This window comes from Paecilomyces variotii, assembly GCF_004022145.1.
Source record: "Paecilomyces variotii strain CBS 101075 chromosome Unknown C8Q69scaffold_6, whole genome shotgun sequence".
Classification (NCBI taxonomy): Eukaryota; Fungi; Ascomycota; class Eurotiomycetes; order Eurotiales; family Thermoascaceae; genus Paecilomyces; species Paecilomyces variotii.
In genome coordinates, this window is record NW_021167145.1 from 857,563 (window position 1) to 872,155 (window position 14,593).

The 14,593-nt window shown below is 48.2% G+C and overlaps 5 protein-coding genes across 5 annotated transcripts; 1 reads left to right on the top strand and 4 right to left on the bottom strand.

The window, feature by feature from the left end:
* Window positions 1–1,026: 1,026 nt before the first annotated feature.
* Window positions 1,027–2,115, bottom strand: C8Q69DRAFT_445050 (hypothetical protein; the record flags this gene model as incomplete). The annotated part of the gene is made up of 1 exon (XM_028629037.1): window positions 1,027–2,115. The coding sequence occupies one exon, from the start codon at window positions 2,113–2,115 to the stop codon at window positions 1,027–1,029; it is 1,089 nt and encodes a 362-aa protein (XP_028484748.1).
* Window positions 2,116–3,227: 1,112 nt separating this feature from the next.
* Window positions 3,228–5,268, top strand: C8Q69DRAFT_281439 (sodium bile acid symporter family protein). Its single transcript, XM_028626919.1, has 3 exons — window positions 3,228–3,374; window positions 3,437–4,226; window positions 4,315–5,268. Exons 2-3 carry the CDS (start codon window positions 3,612–3,614, stop codon window positions 4,834–4,836), a joined length of 1,137 nt encoding a protein of 378 aa, XP_028484749.1. The 5' UTR covers window positions 3,228–3,374; window positions 3,437–3,611; the 3' UTR covers window positions 4,837–5,268.
* Window positions 5,194–8,431, bottom strand: C8Q69DRAFT_281410 (C6 transcription factor). Its single transcript, XM_028626918.1, has 7 exons — window positions 8,179–8,431; window positions 8,010–8,088; window positions 7,814–7,931; window positions 6,785–7,731; window positions 6,325–6,738; window positions 6,023–6,261; window positions 5,194–5,961 (listed from the first exon to the last, which is right to left on the bottom strand). Exons 1-7 carry the CDS (start codon window positions 8,312–8,314, stop codon window positions 5,567–5,569), a joined length of 2,328 nt encoding a protein of 775 aa, XP_028484750.1. The 5' UTR covers window positions 8,315–8,431; the 3' UTR covers window positions 5,194–5,566.
* Window positions 8,432–8,942: 511 nt separating this feature from the next.
* Window positions 8,943–10,576, bottom strand: C8Q69DRAFT_402747 (putative alpha-1,3-glucanase/mutanase; the record flags this gene model as incomplete). The annotated part of the gene is made up of 4 exons (XM_028627971.1): window positions 8,943–9,567; window positions 9,622–9,847; window positions 9,903–10,431; window positions 10,484–10,576. 4 exons carry the CDS (start codon window positions 10,574–10,576, stop codon window positions 8,943–8,945), a joined length of 1,473 nt encoding a protein of 490 aa, XP_028484751.1.
* A 2,206-nt stretch (window positions 10,577–12,782) lies between these two features.
* Window positions 12,783–14,379, bottom strand: C8Q69DRAFT_281672 (MEMO1 family). Its single transcript, XM_028626920.1, has 3 exons — window positions 13,957–14,379; window positions 13,834–13,902; window positions 12,783–13,771 (listed from the first exon to the last, which is right to left on the bottom strand). Exons 1-3 carry the CDS (start codon window positions 14,109–14,111, stop codon window positions 12,895–12,897), a joined length of 1,101 nt encoding a protein of 366 aa, XP_028484752.1. The 5' UTR covers window positions 14,112–14,379; the 3' UTR covers window positions 12,783–12,894.
* Between the last annotated feature and the right edge of the window lie 214 nt (window positions 14,380–14,593).

Here is a 14,593-nt window from a genome sequence, read left to right on the forward strand (position 1 = left end):
ACCGCCTTTCTAGCGACTCCAGCTTTTCAACCCCAATGGCCAGCGGGCCGAAAGGCTGACAGAGGAGTCTAAGAGTGGGGAGACGAGCGGAATTTTTGTTCTCCTCTTGAGCAAGGCGCACGAGTGACTCCAGCACGTTTCGGAGACTGCAGATCTCATCGATAATAGTTGAAAGTCCTGATGAAGAGCCAGTAGAGAAGCAGTTGTAGTTGTAGCAAATAGAGAGCACAGCATTTGCTGCTTGGAGAAGAGCGATTATGCTGGCTGTTACGCTTAAGGGATCCATTTTGGTTTATGGGGGTAGGCTGACATTTCTGGTGAATGAAGTGTACTTACAGCCTCTTATCCGCTGCTGAAGTACAAGCTAGGGCGATGAGCCACTTCGTGTATTCTCATTGGCTTTCTTAGCCTATAAGTGAAGAATCAAGACCAACTTTTTCGGATTATATAATAAAACAAGAGGATCAATGTATCCCAATTAAATACCTAATGTTCAATGATATTTGGAAGGAATTCAAATTCGGTGAAATAAATAATAGTGGGGCAGTTTATTGGAGCCCTTATGTTAAGCTCAAAATGATAGAGAAGCATTCAGATGCTAAAGCTGGCCAAATAGCAAAGAAAGCAAATACTTACCAATATCATGAATTGAACTCTTTATTTCATATCAGAAGATAAACTTATATCTCGCCTATCCACAACGCAGCAGATGCGGATATCATAAAGTCCAAGGACATCCCCGAACCTTCTTGGTTCCATCGGAAAGGGAAAGTCGCACATATTTGCTATCTGGGTACCTTCTGAGTCTCACTCTTATTCTTACGCCAGTGCTGTTACTGTAAAGACTCTGATGATCAGGAAACTGCATTCATTGATTTCTATAGAATCGGGACGACATCATGTGACACATTCAAGTCAGGGAGAAAGAAAGAAAGGAAGAGAGAGAAAAGGTCTATAGCTAAAAGAGATCGGAGACCGAAAAATATTTGCACGACTACGACCACCGACGATGACATCTCGGGGCCTTCATGCCTTGATGGATGGATTCTCGTGGAATCTTACTCGTCGCAACCAGCGCCTCCGGTCCTTGATGTCTGTCCGAGAGTGCAGGAACCGAGCATTGTCCATGAGCAAGACCATGTTCTCCTTGAATGCGAACGAAGGGACCGCCTCGCCAATCTTTTCTGGTTCGTTGAGGAGTTGTGTAAGTTCGGCCACAGCATCACATGCTGCCTTGTTGGCGCTTGGCGGATCAAGAAAGATATCGCGTCGGTATCGGACGTATGGCTTGCCTTCACTATCAATATGGAGGACTTTTCCTTTCACCGTGTCAACTCCCTTGTGGAATTCCGGAGGTACTCGGAGATCGAATTCGAAGTTCGTAAGGACATCAACGGTCGAAGGAGAGAGCAGCGAGAATAAGTCTTCTGCTTTAAGTACCCGGAAGACACCGCCGCCCATCTTGTCTGGATGAATGATATGGAAACCAAAAAAGCGAGTTGGCTTCTGTTCAAAAGCACCATCAGTGTGCCAAGCGAACTCGCCCAGGGAATGCGAGATACTGTGTGCCGTCTTTCCATTGGCTGTACTCAGCACACCTTCAGGCTTAAATGTGACATCCCAGAGAGCACCTTGAGTGTTGGAGTGCGTGTCTGCCTCGAATCCAAGTGTCTTGACAACATCCAGGATGAACTGACTGTCTGGATCTTCAAACCCGAGCTCGATGCCGACGATTCCATGCTCATATAATGCACTGAGATAGGCATCTTTGAGTGAGAGCCCGAGCTCGCGTGTGGGAGCCTTGAAGAGTGTTGCCAAGGGAAACTGAAACTCAGCGCTCTGGGGAGTTGCTGGTGCTGGGGCTGGGGCTGAAGGCTTCTCGAAGATAAATGGAATACTTCGAACGATACTTCGCAAGTAATTCGTCTCTTGGTACAGGTCACTAAGGTCCGGGGCTACGGCGGGCTTTCGTGCCTTCTTGGTTTCGACCAACCCTCGAGATGGCTGAGAGTTCACAAGCAAAGGCAGAGACCGCGGGCCATATGGGCGTGCAGGTGCCAGGATAGAAGGAAGTAATGCGGGAGTTGTCTGAGGTACCCTTCTGATAGAAGACATCTTCAATAGATTTTGCCACGGAGTGGTGAAGGATGAGTTGAAAATGGAACTGCAAGGCGTCTCTACCTCGGGGATATTGGCCCGCTTTATCTCTCTCATCCTTTGTGACAACACTCCTTCATCAGCCCACGATCTCTCATGTAGACCAGGGAACTACCAAGCACGACAAAACCACATCTTTCCGCTTACAGATACACTCCCCGCTGATCCTTATCTTTGAAGAAAATGTGGTTTCGGGGCTGGTAAGCTGCGTGCGTCACGCCTATCATTATTTTGGTGAGAGGAATCCTGTCTCATCGTACCACATATGGTAGGATCTTGGACCCTGTCCGCAGCATGTACTGATTCAGGAGGGCTCCTGTAGCTTTCACATGGCTGGTTTAGATTGCTCCAGCACACACGTTGTCTCCGTAGATCGTTACAATTGGGCCGATACTAGTCAAGGACAAAATCCTAGTCTTTTCGTGATAGCATACCTAACAGCTGAATGTCTCATCGCATCTTCTTGGCGGAGTTCGGAGGCCATTGTATAAGTGGAGTCGGGGAGTAGATGATCATTTCGCCAAGAATTGCCAAGCCAATGCATCCATGGCGGGCCGGAAGATCAAAGGAAGATCGTGTTGCTGGTGGACTCGCCTTGGTTACATCCGCATGTATCGCCCTCCATCCCAATTATCGGGCTCGGGCAGCAGTTGGTGCTTGATTTACTGCCTAGACCGTTGGGTTCTGGAATGTTTCGCACACTGGTCCATATATCAGTGGCATAATCTCTTCAGCCTGGTTTCCTGAACAACAAATGTCGCGGATCCTTCGTGTGGGATAATGTACTATCACACCATATGCGAAACAATTTAACCTTTGTCTAGCCCTGTATGTTGACAGCTCATTCGCCGAGACTTGGTAGCTGAAAAGAAAGGTTCAAACGAAGAAAACGGCCCTTCTTGGCTGCTTAGTGTGGCCTCTTGGTGAGACCTTGAGATAGGAAAAGAGTTGACTAGCGGCCCGCTGTGATCATTGAACCTGCATTGATAACGAGCTTGACCGGAACCTTTATTATCGGTTCCCGACGCTTCTGCATGCCGAATCCTATGGGGGCCAATTCATTCCGCGAATCCCTGCAGTTGGTACTTGGCCTTTTTCTTTATTTCTTCTTTTTTATCACGAGAATATCATTTTCCCTTTTCGGACATGTGCTTCCAATTATCTGGACGACAGTAGTGCCATCATTCTCCCCACAAGGTTTCTTCTTTTACCAAGCAGTAAGAGACGTGCATGCAGGGCACCTTGTGAATGGCTTGCATATCCCTCTGACGGCAAATAGTTCAACCGATCGTCTTTGCTTTAATCCCTCCGAAGACCCTGCGACTTGGGACTCTTCATTCCTTGCCCCAGCCGTTGTCTATACTCGCTTTGATGTCCAAGAACCACGAAACCTTCTTTGATCCTTCGAAACGACCTAGCTTGCAGGGTCCTCTCACGCCAGGATAGACATCCCAATGCCGGAAAATTCTCGTCTGAGACGGGCCTGCGATGGAGCAATATGGCTGATCCTTGATCAATGGTTCCTCATAGCACTCGGTATCGTCATAGCCATCGCTTCCCAGGTCCAGGTAGCACAATCCCAGCTGCAGCTCAAGCAGACAGTCGTCACCTATCTCTGCGTGGCGATTATCTTCTTCATCACGGGATGTACTCTTCCAACGCAGGTGCTTTTAGATAATTATTCCCGATGGAAAGTGCACTTGTTTGTGCAAGTGCAGTGCTTCCTGATGACATCTGCGGTAATATTCGGAATTGTTAGCGCCTGTGCTACCAATAAAAACTTCATGGACGCGGGTCTATTGATTGGTCTGATATTCACCGGCTGTGTGCCGACGACGATATCATCCAATATCGTCATGACTCGGAAGGCAGACGGAAATGATGCCCTCACTGTCGTGCAATCCACAATCGGGAACTTCCTAGGGCCTTTCCTCACACCACCTCTTGTTCAGATGTATATATCGACCCATGCGTGGTACACGGATTTTCTCCCTCATGCTTCAGGCGGCTATTCAGAGATTTATCGGCGCGTCTTCAAACAACTCGGGCTGTCCGTGTTCCTTCCAATGGTATGAGAGTCTCTTTTCTTCCCTTGCACCAACATTAGTTTCATGGCCGATAGACCGATTCCATACTCTTTACTGACGCAGCGAGCAGGTTGTAGGTCAAGTCGTCCGGTACTTCTTTCCAAAAGCCACCCGAAAAGTATTCATTGAGTGGAAACTCAACAAATTGGGCTCATTTTCCCTCCTGGTGATTATCTGGCAGACTTTCGACCAAGCTTTTGGTGCTGGCGCTTTCGCTAGCGTCAAGGGGAGTAACCTAGTATTCATTGTGTTTATCTCAATCGCCTATTTTCTCATTTGGCTGGCGGTCTGCCTTCTACTATCAATTCCGTGGCTCCCAAAGGAGGACACCGTTGCGGTGGCCTACTGTGTTCCTGCAAAGACCCCAGCGATGGGGGTACCGCTATCCAACTTGATGTTCGTTGGCCTGACATCTCTGCAGCAATCGAAAATACAGATCCCTATGGTAATCTTCCAGGGTCTGCAGATTGCCATGAGCAGCATGCTGACTGTAGCATTCCGAAAATGGATCCACTCCGGAAAACCGAAGGAGGAAGAGAGTCTATCTGAAGACCACGATCGAGACTCCAGCGTCATTGCCAATGGGAAATGAGAGGAAATGAGGACTTGGGTGGTAGCGGTGGAAAGTTTCAGGGGTTTCTTCGCGGTAAAAATAACCAATGCTTGACCACAACTCTGTATTGTAGAACGCGGAGCAGTTATCTTTCGGAGATAAAATTTGTCATCAAATAGAATTTCAGGCCTAGAACAGGATTTTGACACGCAACCGAGTGCGATTCATGGATTGGACAGACTTCTCAAAAAGAAATTTCAAACAGAGCGTGCGTGATTCACCCGATGTCACCCGTCATCAGATAAGCATAAGCCCATATAATAGGGGCAAAGGTGTAGATCGAGGCTAAGAAGTTTGCAGAAGGTTAGGAGAAGTTGATCCTCCCGGTTTATTTCCATGCTACCAGCAGTAGCGGCCGCCGGAGAAATGATTATCGGGTAAGCGTCCATGAGAATCCGGAGCATGGGCGATCAGAACTAGCTCACTGACCTCCCGTGGTTGGTAGGGGGGCCGCCAGATCATCAGAATAAGCTCAAGTTCGACAGTGAAATAAGCATTTCCGTGGGATGCTGCAAGCTACATGACACAGCAACTCTCAACGGCCCCAATCATGTAGCCGCCTTGTCTTAGAGGGTTTCTTCGTCATGCATCCTTCGCCAACGCCGCGGGTCCAGATCGACAGACTCCTGGACCGTGACGGGGCAGCAGAGCAAACCGGGAAGGGCTGCAGGCTGACATGCATAAAGACTACCATAGACATCCCTGGACTTTAATAGAGATTGCTTGGTACACTGTGCAGCCAAGACATATCCTGTGGATCATCTAAGTTGAAAGTCTCAAAGACGGTAGAATCGATGCCCTCTCCAAGGTATATTTCGTCGAGAGAGTTTGGGGCCGGCAATAATGGGAAACTCTGGGATTGCTGTTCACTCGACAACGTTGAAGTTACCCGATGATGGGGCTCGTGTCCTTCCGAGACTACTCTATCGTAAAGTATTTCGAGTGCAGCAATGCAGCGTCGCGCTGACGTGCTGGATTCCTGATACTTCCTTAAAATTTCAAGTGCAAGGTTCCAAGACCGAGTAACTGTCGGTTCGGTTATCTCCGCCACGATTGCCGAACGGAGTCGGCCGGCGATCAAAACAGTAGCTGCTGTATACACATCTGTTGACCTCAGTGTCAGCCCTTGTCGAATGCAGGAGACATGCAATAGTGAAGATCTTACATAAGATATTATACCACCATGCTGGGAGTGGTCCATTAGTGCCGTCGGAAGGGACCTTATTGTAGATTAGCTCAATCAGTTCCTGAGCCGCCCTCACACAGATGATTGAACATTGGAGAGTCACTCGTTGCGGGAATGAACCGGAGAGCGAGATGAGCGGGTCTTCACATGAAGAGTCCCGGTTTGTGCAATAACGCGATAGTGAAGGCCGGAAGAGGAGCATCCTGACATGCAGGAATCTAAGATCACGGCGATTCAGTCATACAGAGAACAGTCATTCTGCTAATTCATTCGTTGCCCACCTCGACCTAAGCACAATCGATTGTCGCTGGAATATCGGGTTCGCCGCACTTTCGCCATCTCGCAAGTGTGGTGGCAGTCTCCGACACCATTCTGCAAGAGCACGGTCTAGTTCAAACACTTCACGTTCACCATCACTACTCTCTTTTTGGGAGCAATAGTAGCTACGACCGTCGTTCAGTCGTCCTTCTGGATTTGAAGAGTATAGCCGTACGAGTATATCGTTTAGGATCTCATAGAGTTCCAACGACCTTTCGAAAAAGTTTATCAAAGATGGCTCATCTGCCCGCTTGCCCGGCCCATCTCGACCGCTAGGAGATGTGGATTCATCATTGTCGATCGTGGCAGGCAATGATACCCATGAATACGACGGTTCAGAAATCATGGTGGGTCGACCAAAAGTCATCGAGACGACCCTAAACACGGTCAGAAAGGGGGCCTATGGGGGTAGGAGGTGCATACCTGTCCATCAAGACACAACCATTCCAAATGATGCGCGCCAGCCGTTGTTCCTGTAAGCTCTCAAAACGAGAGATAGTAGAAGGGAGATGTAGTCCAAGGCTTTGAGCATTCCTGACCGCTAAGCCAATGACTATCCAGCACTGATGTGCCGAGTCAGTGCTCTGCAGATACTGGCCCATCAGTAGGAGACACTGGATCAGCTCTGCGGAACCGCTATTCCACAAGTTGAAGTGGAGGAGCTCCTTAGCTCGAGAGAAGAACACATCCGCCGATGCCCTCCGTTCTCGTGGCTCTATCGAGTCAGAGAGCTGACAGCTGAGTGCGAATATGGTATTGAAGGTACACATCAGCATGTTCTCGTCGTATTCAGAACTCTCTCCCGTCCATATATTATTATATTGCGCATTGAGTTGCGCCCTGTCGACAAACGGGTACAACGGGAACACAAGATTCCAGTAAACATCCATTAGACCATCCGCGAACTTGCGCGGAGGTAGCGCGTAAGTTGCAAGCTCCGACTCCATATTATTCTTCCGTCTCGACATCAAAGTCGATCGAGGAGGATTCTCGCCAACTGAATCTGAGGGTCTAGACTCTGGCGAGGATACTTTCTCTTCGACAGCCGACTTGACCTGCTTCATGAAACTAGTTGCACTCGAGCTTCCAAAGAAGCCTTGAGTAGGTCTCTCTTCAACAGCACCCATCATAGCATTTACCCCGTCGGACATTTCCTCCCCGCGTGACGGCTTCCCGTTGAAGTGCAAGGAGGTGTTAGTAGCATCTGAATACCGGTTATCCTTTGATCTCAAGCTCCACGGTTCTGACCCATCGTCACCATTCTGATCAGAGCGATAGCTGAATATCCGCGGAGTATCTAGCGAAGTAGGCACGGTGGCAACGGAGCCACCTCGAGGAGAATGCTGCGAGGCTCCAACATGGACATTCACCTAGACACACACCACACTGCAATCAGCATCCATATTCATACGCGTATAATCAGTAGATATAAGACTTAAACAAAGCACCTACACCAGAATGTTCCCATCCATCTGACGCTGGCACTCTGGTTTCAGAAGTCGACAGAGTCCTCAATGAGGCTCTTTCACGCTCAAGTTCCCTGACCCGACTCTCAAGACGCAGAACATATCTGTCCACGAAGAAACCACCACGTCAGAACAGAGACAACTGCGTCTACCGTCAAAACCAGGAATTGGTCAAGGCTCACTCTCGCTCAATAGACCGTTTCCTCTCCAAGTCGAGAGTATATACGCACTGACGGGCCCTCTTGACGCATGCTCCGCAAACTGGAATCGAGGTGCTTATTTAGCTCATCGTACCTTAATTCGAGAGACAGACGGAAAGGACAAGAAGAAAGACGAGACGAGACGACTAACCTGGATGGGCACCATCGCAGCGGACTTTCCTTGTACGACACTCTACGCATGCTAGCGCGACTTTGCGTCTCTTTGCTCGTCGTTCTTTTGGTGCCTGGCTACTGCAGCTGGAGTCATGGGAGTGGTACCTCTCCATGGAGGTGTCATTGAATCTGGATTTGCTTTTTGGTAAGATTTTTGAGGAGAAAAGAAGACGAGACTCATTGTTGTTTATTTGTCCGCGCGACTTGGAGACGCTGCTTCTGGACTCTGGAGTGCTTCCAGTGGGTCCGCCATCGGGTTCTCCGCGTTTGCGGGGAAGTCTACTTAGGTAACTCGGCTAAATTTGGCCAATCTCCCGGATAAGACTATCAGGAAATGAAGTTCGGTAATTGTTTGTACTGTATTAGTGTTATGGTCTGATGTGGCTATCTGGCCTATCCCATATAACTGTCAAGCATATAAATTATCCTGGATATTTATATTTCATTTCCGCGGGAAAACGCTTCATATATCAACTACCTAATCAGTATACTAAATACATGCATAGAAGTGTAAAATGTCAGTAAAAGAGTGGACAATGTCGCATCCAGATACCCCATAAACATATACAAGAATATAAGCTCAGCAGATATCGCGTTTGTGATCACCATCCCACGTTGTTTCGTAAACGCGCGTCAATGCAGGTAAGGTTTGTAGGCAAGCGAGCGACAAGAAGTTCGGTATCATTTAGCGACATCTTTCAGAACGAGTGTCCCACCCTCCTCGCCCAAATTGTATGAACGTCATTTGGAGCGCCTGATGGGAGTCACCGCGTACCGTCCTAAGGTAGCAGTCGGGGTTGTGCCTAATGTGTTAGTCGGACATGGCACTTGGAGCCCTTGGGTCAGCATGGACAACCCAGCTGGCTGTAACTTATCAATAGTCGAAGGTGCTGGGAGAGTCCCAACATAAGCGTTGAAGTTATAAATGCCGCAGATACATGTATCAACGATGTCCTTGAGACTCGTACCACTGAGGATTGACTGGCCGTTGCGTGTGACTGAAAAGACTTGCTTTCCCACGCCCATTGGCACACTAAAAGCACTAGCCCCAGCCTCGGCGGAAAACGTTTGGGTGTTGTTTCCAGACTGTACTTTGATTGTGGCAGGCTCAGTGAGGAGAGAGACGACGAAGACTGCATCTGCCAGTGTCTCATAGCCGTTCGGACGGCCACGGAAAAAGTTCCCACTCGAGTTGTTGGGATTCCCTTGCTCAGTGTTGTCTGTAGAGTTACAATTAATACTCTTTGGCGTGGGTCGATACCAGTAGATTAATTGATCATCGGTGATGTACTGATTCACTGAAGTACTACCGGCCTTGTATGCGGAGATGAATGGCTTTGCCATATCCAACCAGCCATCGTGCGGCCTGCGGAAATTTAGCTTCAGCGACTAATATAATTAATTAAACTTCGCGACTTACATGTCCATGACCCATTTCGAAGCCCCATCATCGTTATGGGGAGAAGAAAGAGGTCCAATGTAATGCGATTCTCCATAGTCATTCCACGTAATAATCTCGACAAACTGTGGACCAAGTGTGAGAAGGTCATTCCACCTGTTGAACCAAAGAAGGTCAGAGGGGAACACCCAGTTCTTGCTGTAGGACACTTCTGCTCCGTAATGTGTCGAGAACCAGGCCGATGCAGCTGTATATTTGATTCAGCAACGACAAGGTGGAGTCTTTAGGGATGAGAGACTTACGGGCAACGTAAGGCTTTCCTGATAGCGCTGTAATGTATGACTGATCACCATCGGCCACTGTAACATTATGCCCCGGCGTGGGAGCTTTGTTGTCACCATTGTTATCCCATGCCATCCAGTTCAAAGCACCGTCGATGGCACTAAAGTTTCCTTGGCCCGGATGGAAATTCGGTGCAAAGAATATCTCCGTCCCTGCGGAAGACTCGAGTGTTGCAACGTCGACTCCGTCTCCAGCAAACGACGAAACGACAACTTTTCCACCATAGGTGAGTTGTGCAGGGAGGCCAGCATATTGCTTCACTTTTGCCCCAATATCACTGGCTTGGCTAATACTCCACCAATTGAAATCGAAGGAAATGAATACTTTCATGTCATTGTTTGCGGCAGATTGGTACGCATAGCCGAGTTGCGTGTCAGTGTAGGAATCAGTGCCGATGTTCAAGGCAAAGGCGTCAATCCCGAGAGATTTCGCCCGTTTCATATCGTCATCATAGTCTGATGCATTCTGACGATTGCCAACAATCCCTATCTATAACGAGATGTTAACTCGACCCGGTATCAAACTCAACTAGAGCACCTACCATGAAATGACAAAACACAAGTCTGTCAGTGGTATTTGCCCTAGGAGACAGGCGGTCAAAGGTGACTGTCATAGGGACCGCAGCGACTATCATGGTGAGGCACTGGAGTAGTATCATGAGAGAACATCCTAAATGGATCTTCATCTTGACAGAAGAATAAGCGAGGTACGTGACCCCGAAACTCGAATGCAGAATGATTCAACAAAAACAGTGGATAAAGGTTCAGAAGTCTTGATCCTTTACTGGAGAATTCAGCGATAAAATAAACGAGCGTGAAGATGGGTGCGTCAGAGAGTGACTCAGTTCAATGGGTGTGTCAAAGAGTGACTGAGTTCAATTCTTTGTGCGTAGGTTGCTCCTTCCTGGGAGAGATTGCTTTATCAGACTGATCACCGAGGACATCCTTAAGGCTTCCTTCATATTAGTACGAGGTCGCTTCTCCTTTATATGTATATGTCCCTGTCATATTGGGCATCTGTAGCTTGATTGCATAGGATGTAAGCAAAAGTGCAACTCCACAGCGTGACTGTAGCCAAGCACATCATGGGGCACCTGGGGATTGATCCTTGCCGTACAGAGTAGCATTTGTCGATGTCGCATCATAAAAAGGAGAGAGTGTATATCCTGTCACCATCCAAAGAAAGACTGTGTAAAAGAATGGACGGACGATCGATTCATTGTTTGTCCAATTGCCAACAAGAACTCTTATGTTTCGAAAGAACCACGGGGCCACCCCGGTCAACTGCATCGGTCAGTGCTGATTCCTGACAACTGTCCAGAGGAGGGCAACCTTACAGTGATCGTTCCAGATTCACCGCCTGATAAATCGCGCAATTCACATGGTACAGATTTTCTGCTACGATGTACCAAAAGATGGCATAACGACATGTCTTTAGTAGGTAGGTAGACATTTACAATCACTTCAAACATAAACAAGTTGGGGAATTTCATTGTTTGGAAAATGGTCTCACATTCTAGTTCTTTGTGCACTAAACCATTTCGAACAATGGAATGTAGCGTGTTTTGGTATCAGACAAGGCTTTTTCCCGAACTATGGATAATCAGGTGAGACAACGCTTAGGGTTTCGGGTACTTTGATCCTCGATGGCTTGGTAATGTTATTCTAGGTAGCATGTTAACATATGGAAGTACTGGATCAAGTATCCGGGTCGATTTCTGAGATATCTTATTACTAGTTACGTGGACCTTGGAGGTCATGCGAAGTCAAAGTCCCCTTGGCCCGGCACCATGTGGTTGGTTTAAAGGCCGTTAGGCCCGATCTCATGTTTTAACTCTAACCCCGGAATCCAAGCCATAGATCGTGCATGGCTCTCTCGGGAACGCCGTCCATGCGGCGATGTCAGCAGACAGCCTTACTGTCGTCAACTGGCGCTTCAGTAGTATATGATTGGAGATCTTATTGTCGACAGGGACCCAAACCTCCTCCAGTAGATATGCTTACCTCGATAAACCCTAAGCGCGCAGCCCTGTATTCTAAGTCATGCTCTACTTCAGATGCTACGCTCACACATTTTTAACGCGCAAAAGGTTTCCATCAGACGAGCACCCCCAGAATTTGGTTATCCCGCGGCTTCAAGTAAGCATTGCATCCACTATGCAACATATGTTGAGAAGAATAGCCTGTGACCGAAACATCATCTGGACTCTACAGACGGACCATAGAACACCATCCACAGGTTATTTACCTTGAAGATGTTTTCCCATTTCATCGGTTTGCATGGGTCAGAGCGCCATCCCCATATATGTGGATCATGACCGTCAGTTTTAGAAGATGAACATCTGTAAGCCAGAACCACAGATGGATACTAGATGAATTGAACGAATCTTAATATATCCGGTTTCCGTCAACCAACCGTGTCGTGCGCTATCGCCGGTGAGATTGGTAACCCGGACTAGGTACTATATTGGTGGAGCCAGTCGTGCGGTTTGATGCGAGTCATAGCTACTCTAAGCTGGACTGGTTGAAACTTCCAGTCTTACACGTAACTCGCAGTAAAGTACAGTAGTAGAGGCGGGGAAAGTGTCTTCGTCTTGGACTGAGTTCTGATTGGCGAGCCCCGCGTCATTGGAATGCCATTCAATAGCACGCCCATGAGCGGAGAAATAGCTGATGATCGGGCGAGCGTAATTAGGCCGCTTAGGAAGATCAGACAGGCTTCTCCTCATTTTTTGGAAATCATTGCATCAGGAGAAAGAAGAGATATGGTAACATGTGAAAGTGGACAGTGGATCTCCTCAGCGGTTGGGAGCAGATGTTTCTATGAAATTAAGCGTTTGTATGACTGACTTCCAGAAAGTATCTATCTGAAAATGATCGGGTGCAAATAAAGGCAGAATCTGGGCTCATATACCGTAGTCTACTCATGAGTAGCAGATCAACGCTGCTAACTCTATAGCACTGCAAACGCAGACACATAACTCACAGAGCTATCTGATACGGATACCACGTCTTCACTCCGCTCATATCGAACAAAGCGGAACTTGCCGTTCGCGGATTTGGAATTGGGGCCCAGCTGCTCTAGGGCTGCCATGATCACACCTATCGGGTGTCGCCCACACACGGTGTTCCCTGTCTGGTGAATCACGTCGAGGAACTTCTCTGCCTTGCCGGTAGTTATGGCCGCCATAGTTGCAATGTCAAACGCGGAGATGCTCTCGTGGATCGCTGGTTCTGCAGAGCTGATGCGGTCCCGGTGGTGCAGGTGGTGGCCAGCAGACACCGACTGGATCTGCTCTTCTACCTTTTCAAGATCTGGGTATGGCTGCGGGAGGGAATCATAGGACAGTGGAAGATTTGGCCCTGGTGTTGGCGCTTGTGGGACGTAGTACGTATAACGGAAACGAAGTCCCCAATGACAGAAGTCAGAGCTTATGATAAAGGCATTTGACGGATCCTGAAGATAAGGAGCAAGAAGCGCTCCGAATGCTTGCTCCGTCGATGCTGAAGTACTTCCAACCATGATTGGTACCAGGGGTGGGTACTGAGAGGCCGGCTTGTCTGGATATTGAAGTTGAAGAAGACGATGGATGTAGGGTAGATGGAGTTCGAGACTATGTTCCGCTTCATCAACGGAACGTGACATCGTTGTGAAGCTGACCGTGGACCCATTCGGCTTAACTGCTTTGGAGGATAAGAGCTTCGTGATCAGATCCGTATCAAGCGGCAGAGGCTCGTCAGAAAGCGGGGTGGAGTAGGATGACATCTGGGACAACGCCAGCGTCGAGAGCGGATGATGATGAGAGGGTCCCAGGAGGAAGATCCGTTTACTGTCGGAGGCATCTTTAGAGAAGGAATTCTATCCTGAGTTTGAACTCTTTCTATGACTTACGCCTTCGAGAGATCTAGTGCCTTGTATGCATACGCAGCGCAGGGTCCCGAGTATGCATATCCAGCATGGCTTGAAAGATGTTAGTATATATCTCTACAAAGTAAATAGCGTCCAGTAACTCACGGGGCGATGATTACACGGGCGCCAGGAAGTGGCAGCGAGCCGAGTCCCTCTATCTGGTCAGGAACCTGGGCAAGCCAATGGTCCAGCTGACGGCTCAATGTCCGAGAGTTGTCAGAATACCAAGACCCCGCATGGGATGCTTCCCTGGAAGGCATTGTAAAGAAGTATTATCTGTAGCCGTCGAGATTCTCTCCTCTAACTCAGAGTTATCATGAACTAGGTGGTCCGAATGGCTGACGTGATACTGCGGCGTGAAGCGTTGAGTCGACAGTCGGGAGCGGGGTGAGGTCGTCATGGTGGAGTGACTTATGCCCATGGCTTGAAGAGATACCCCGCGGCATACCGAAGACTGAATAAGTTACTACCAGATGCCCAAGGCACTTGTGTTACGGCGTGTAGTACCGACTTTACTATTTATTCCATGGGCCAAATATAGAACAATACTATATTGACGTGAACTATAGCAACTATAGCTATTACACACCGGTTTACGGGTAACTAGCACTTCCCCCCGCATCCGGATAATGGTCCATATTTATTTTGGCGGTTCCCATTTACATACGACGGAAATAATCTAGATTGATTTGTATGTACAACCAATAAGAACTTATGCTATTCCCTAAATTAGAAGTCTCAT

Excerpts from the sequence above, each read along its gene's own strand:
- C8Q69DRAFT_281439 (XM_028626919.1), top strand. The coding sequence starts at position 3,612 with ATGCCGGAAAATTCTCGTCTGAGACGGGCCTGCGATGGAGCAATATGG. Across the intron at positions 4,227-4,314 it reads TGTCCGTGTTCCTTCCAATG|GTTGTAGGTCAAGTCGTCCG; the intron begins GTATGAGAGTCT and ends CGCAGCGAGCAG.
- C8Q69DRAFT_281410 (XM_028626918.1), bottom strand. The coding sequence starts at position 8,314 with ATGGAGAGGTACCACTCCCATGACTCCAGCTGCAGTAGCCAGGCACCA. Across the intron at positions 7,932-8,009 it reads AAACGGTCTATTGAGCGAGA|ATATGTTCTGCGTCTTGAGA; the intron begins GTGAGCCTTGAC and ends CTTCGTGGACAG. Across the intron at positions 5,962-6,022 it reads ATGGTGGTATAATATCTTAT|ATGTGTATACAGCAGCTACT; the intron begins GTAAGATCTTCA and ends TGAGGTCAACAG.
- C8Q69DRAFT_281672 (XM_028626920.1), bottom strand. The coding sequence starts at position 14,111 with ATGCCTTCCAGGGAAGCATCCCATGCGGGGTCTTGGTATTCTGACAAC. Across the intron at positions 13,903-13,956 it reads GCCCGTGTAATCATCGCCCC|CCATGCTGGATATGCATACT; the intron begins GTGAGTTACTGG and ends ACATCTTTCAAG. Across the intron at positions 13,772-13,833 it reads GCACTAGATCTCTCGAAGGC|TAAACGGATCTTCCTCCTGG; the intron begins GTAAGTCATAGA and ends TGCCTCCGACAG.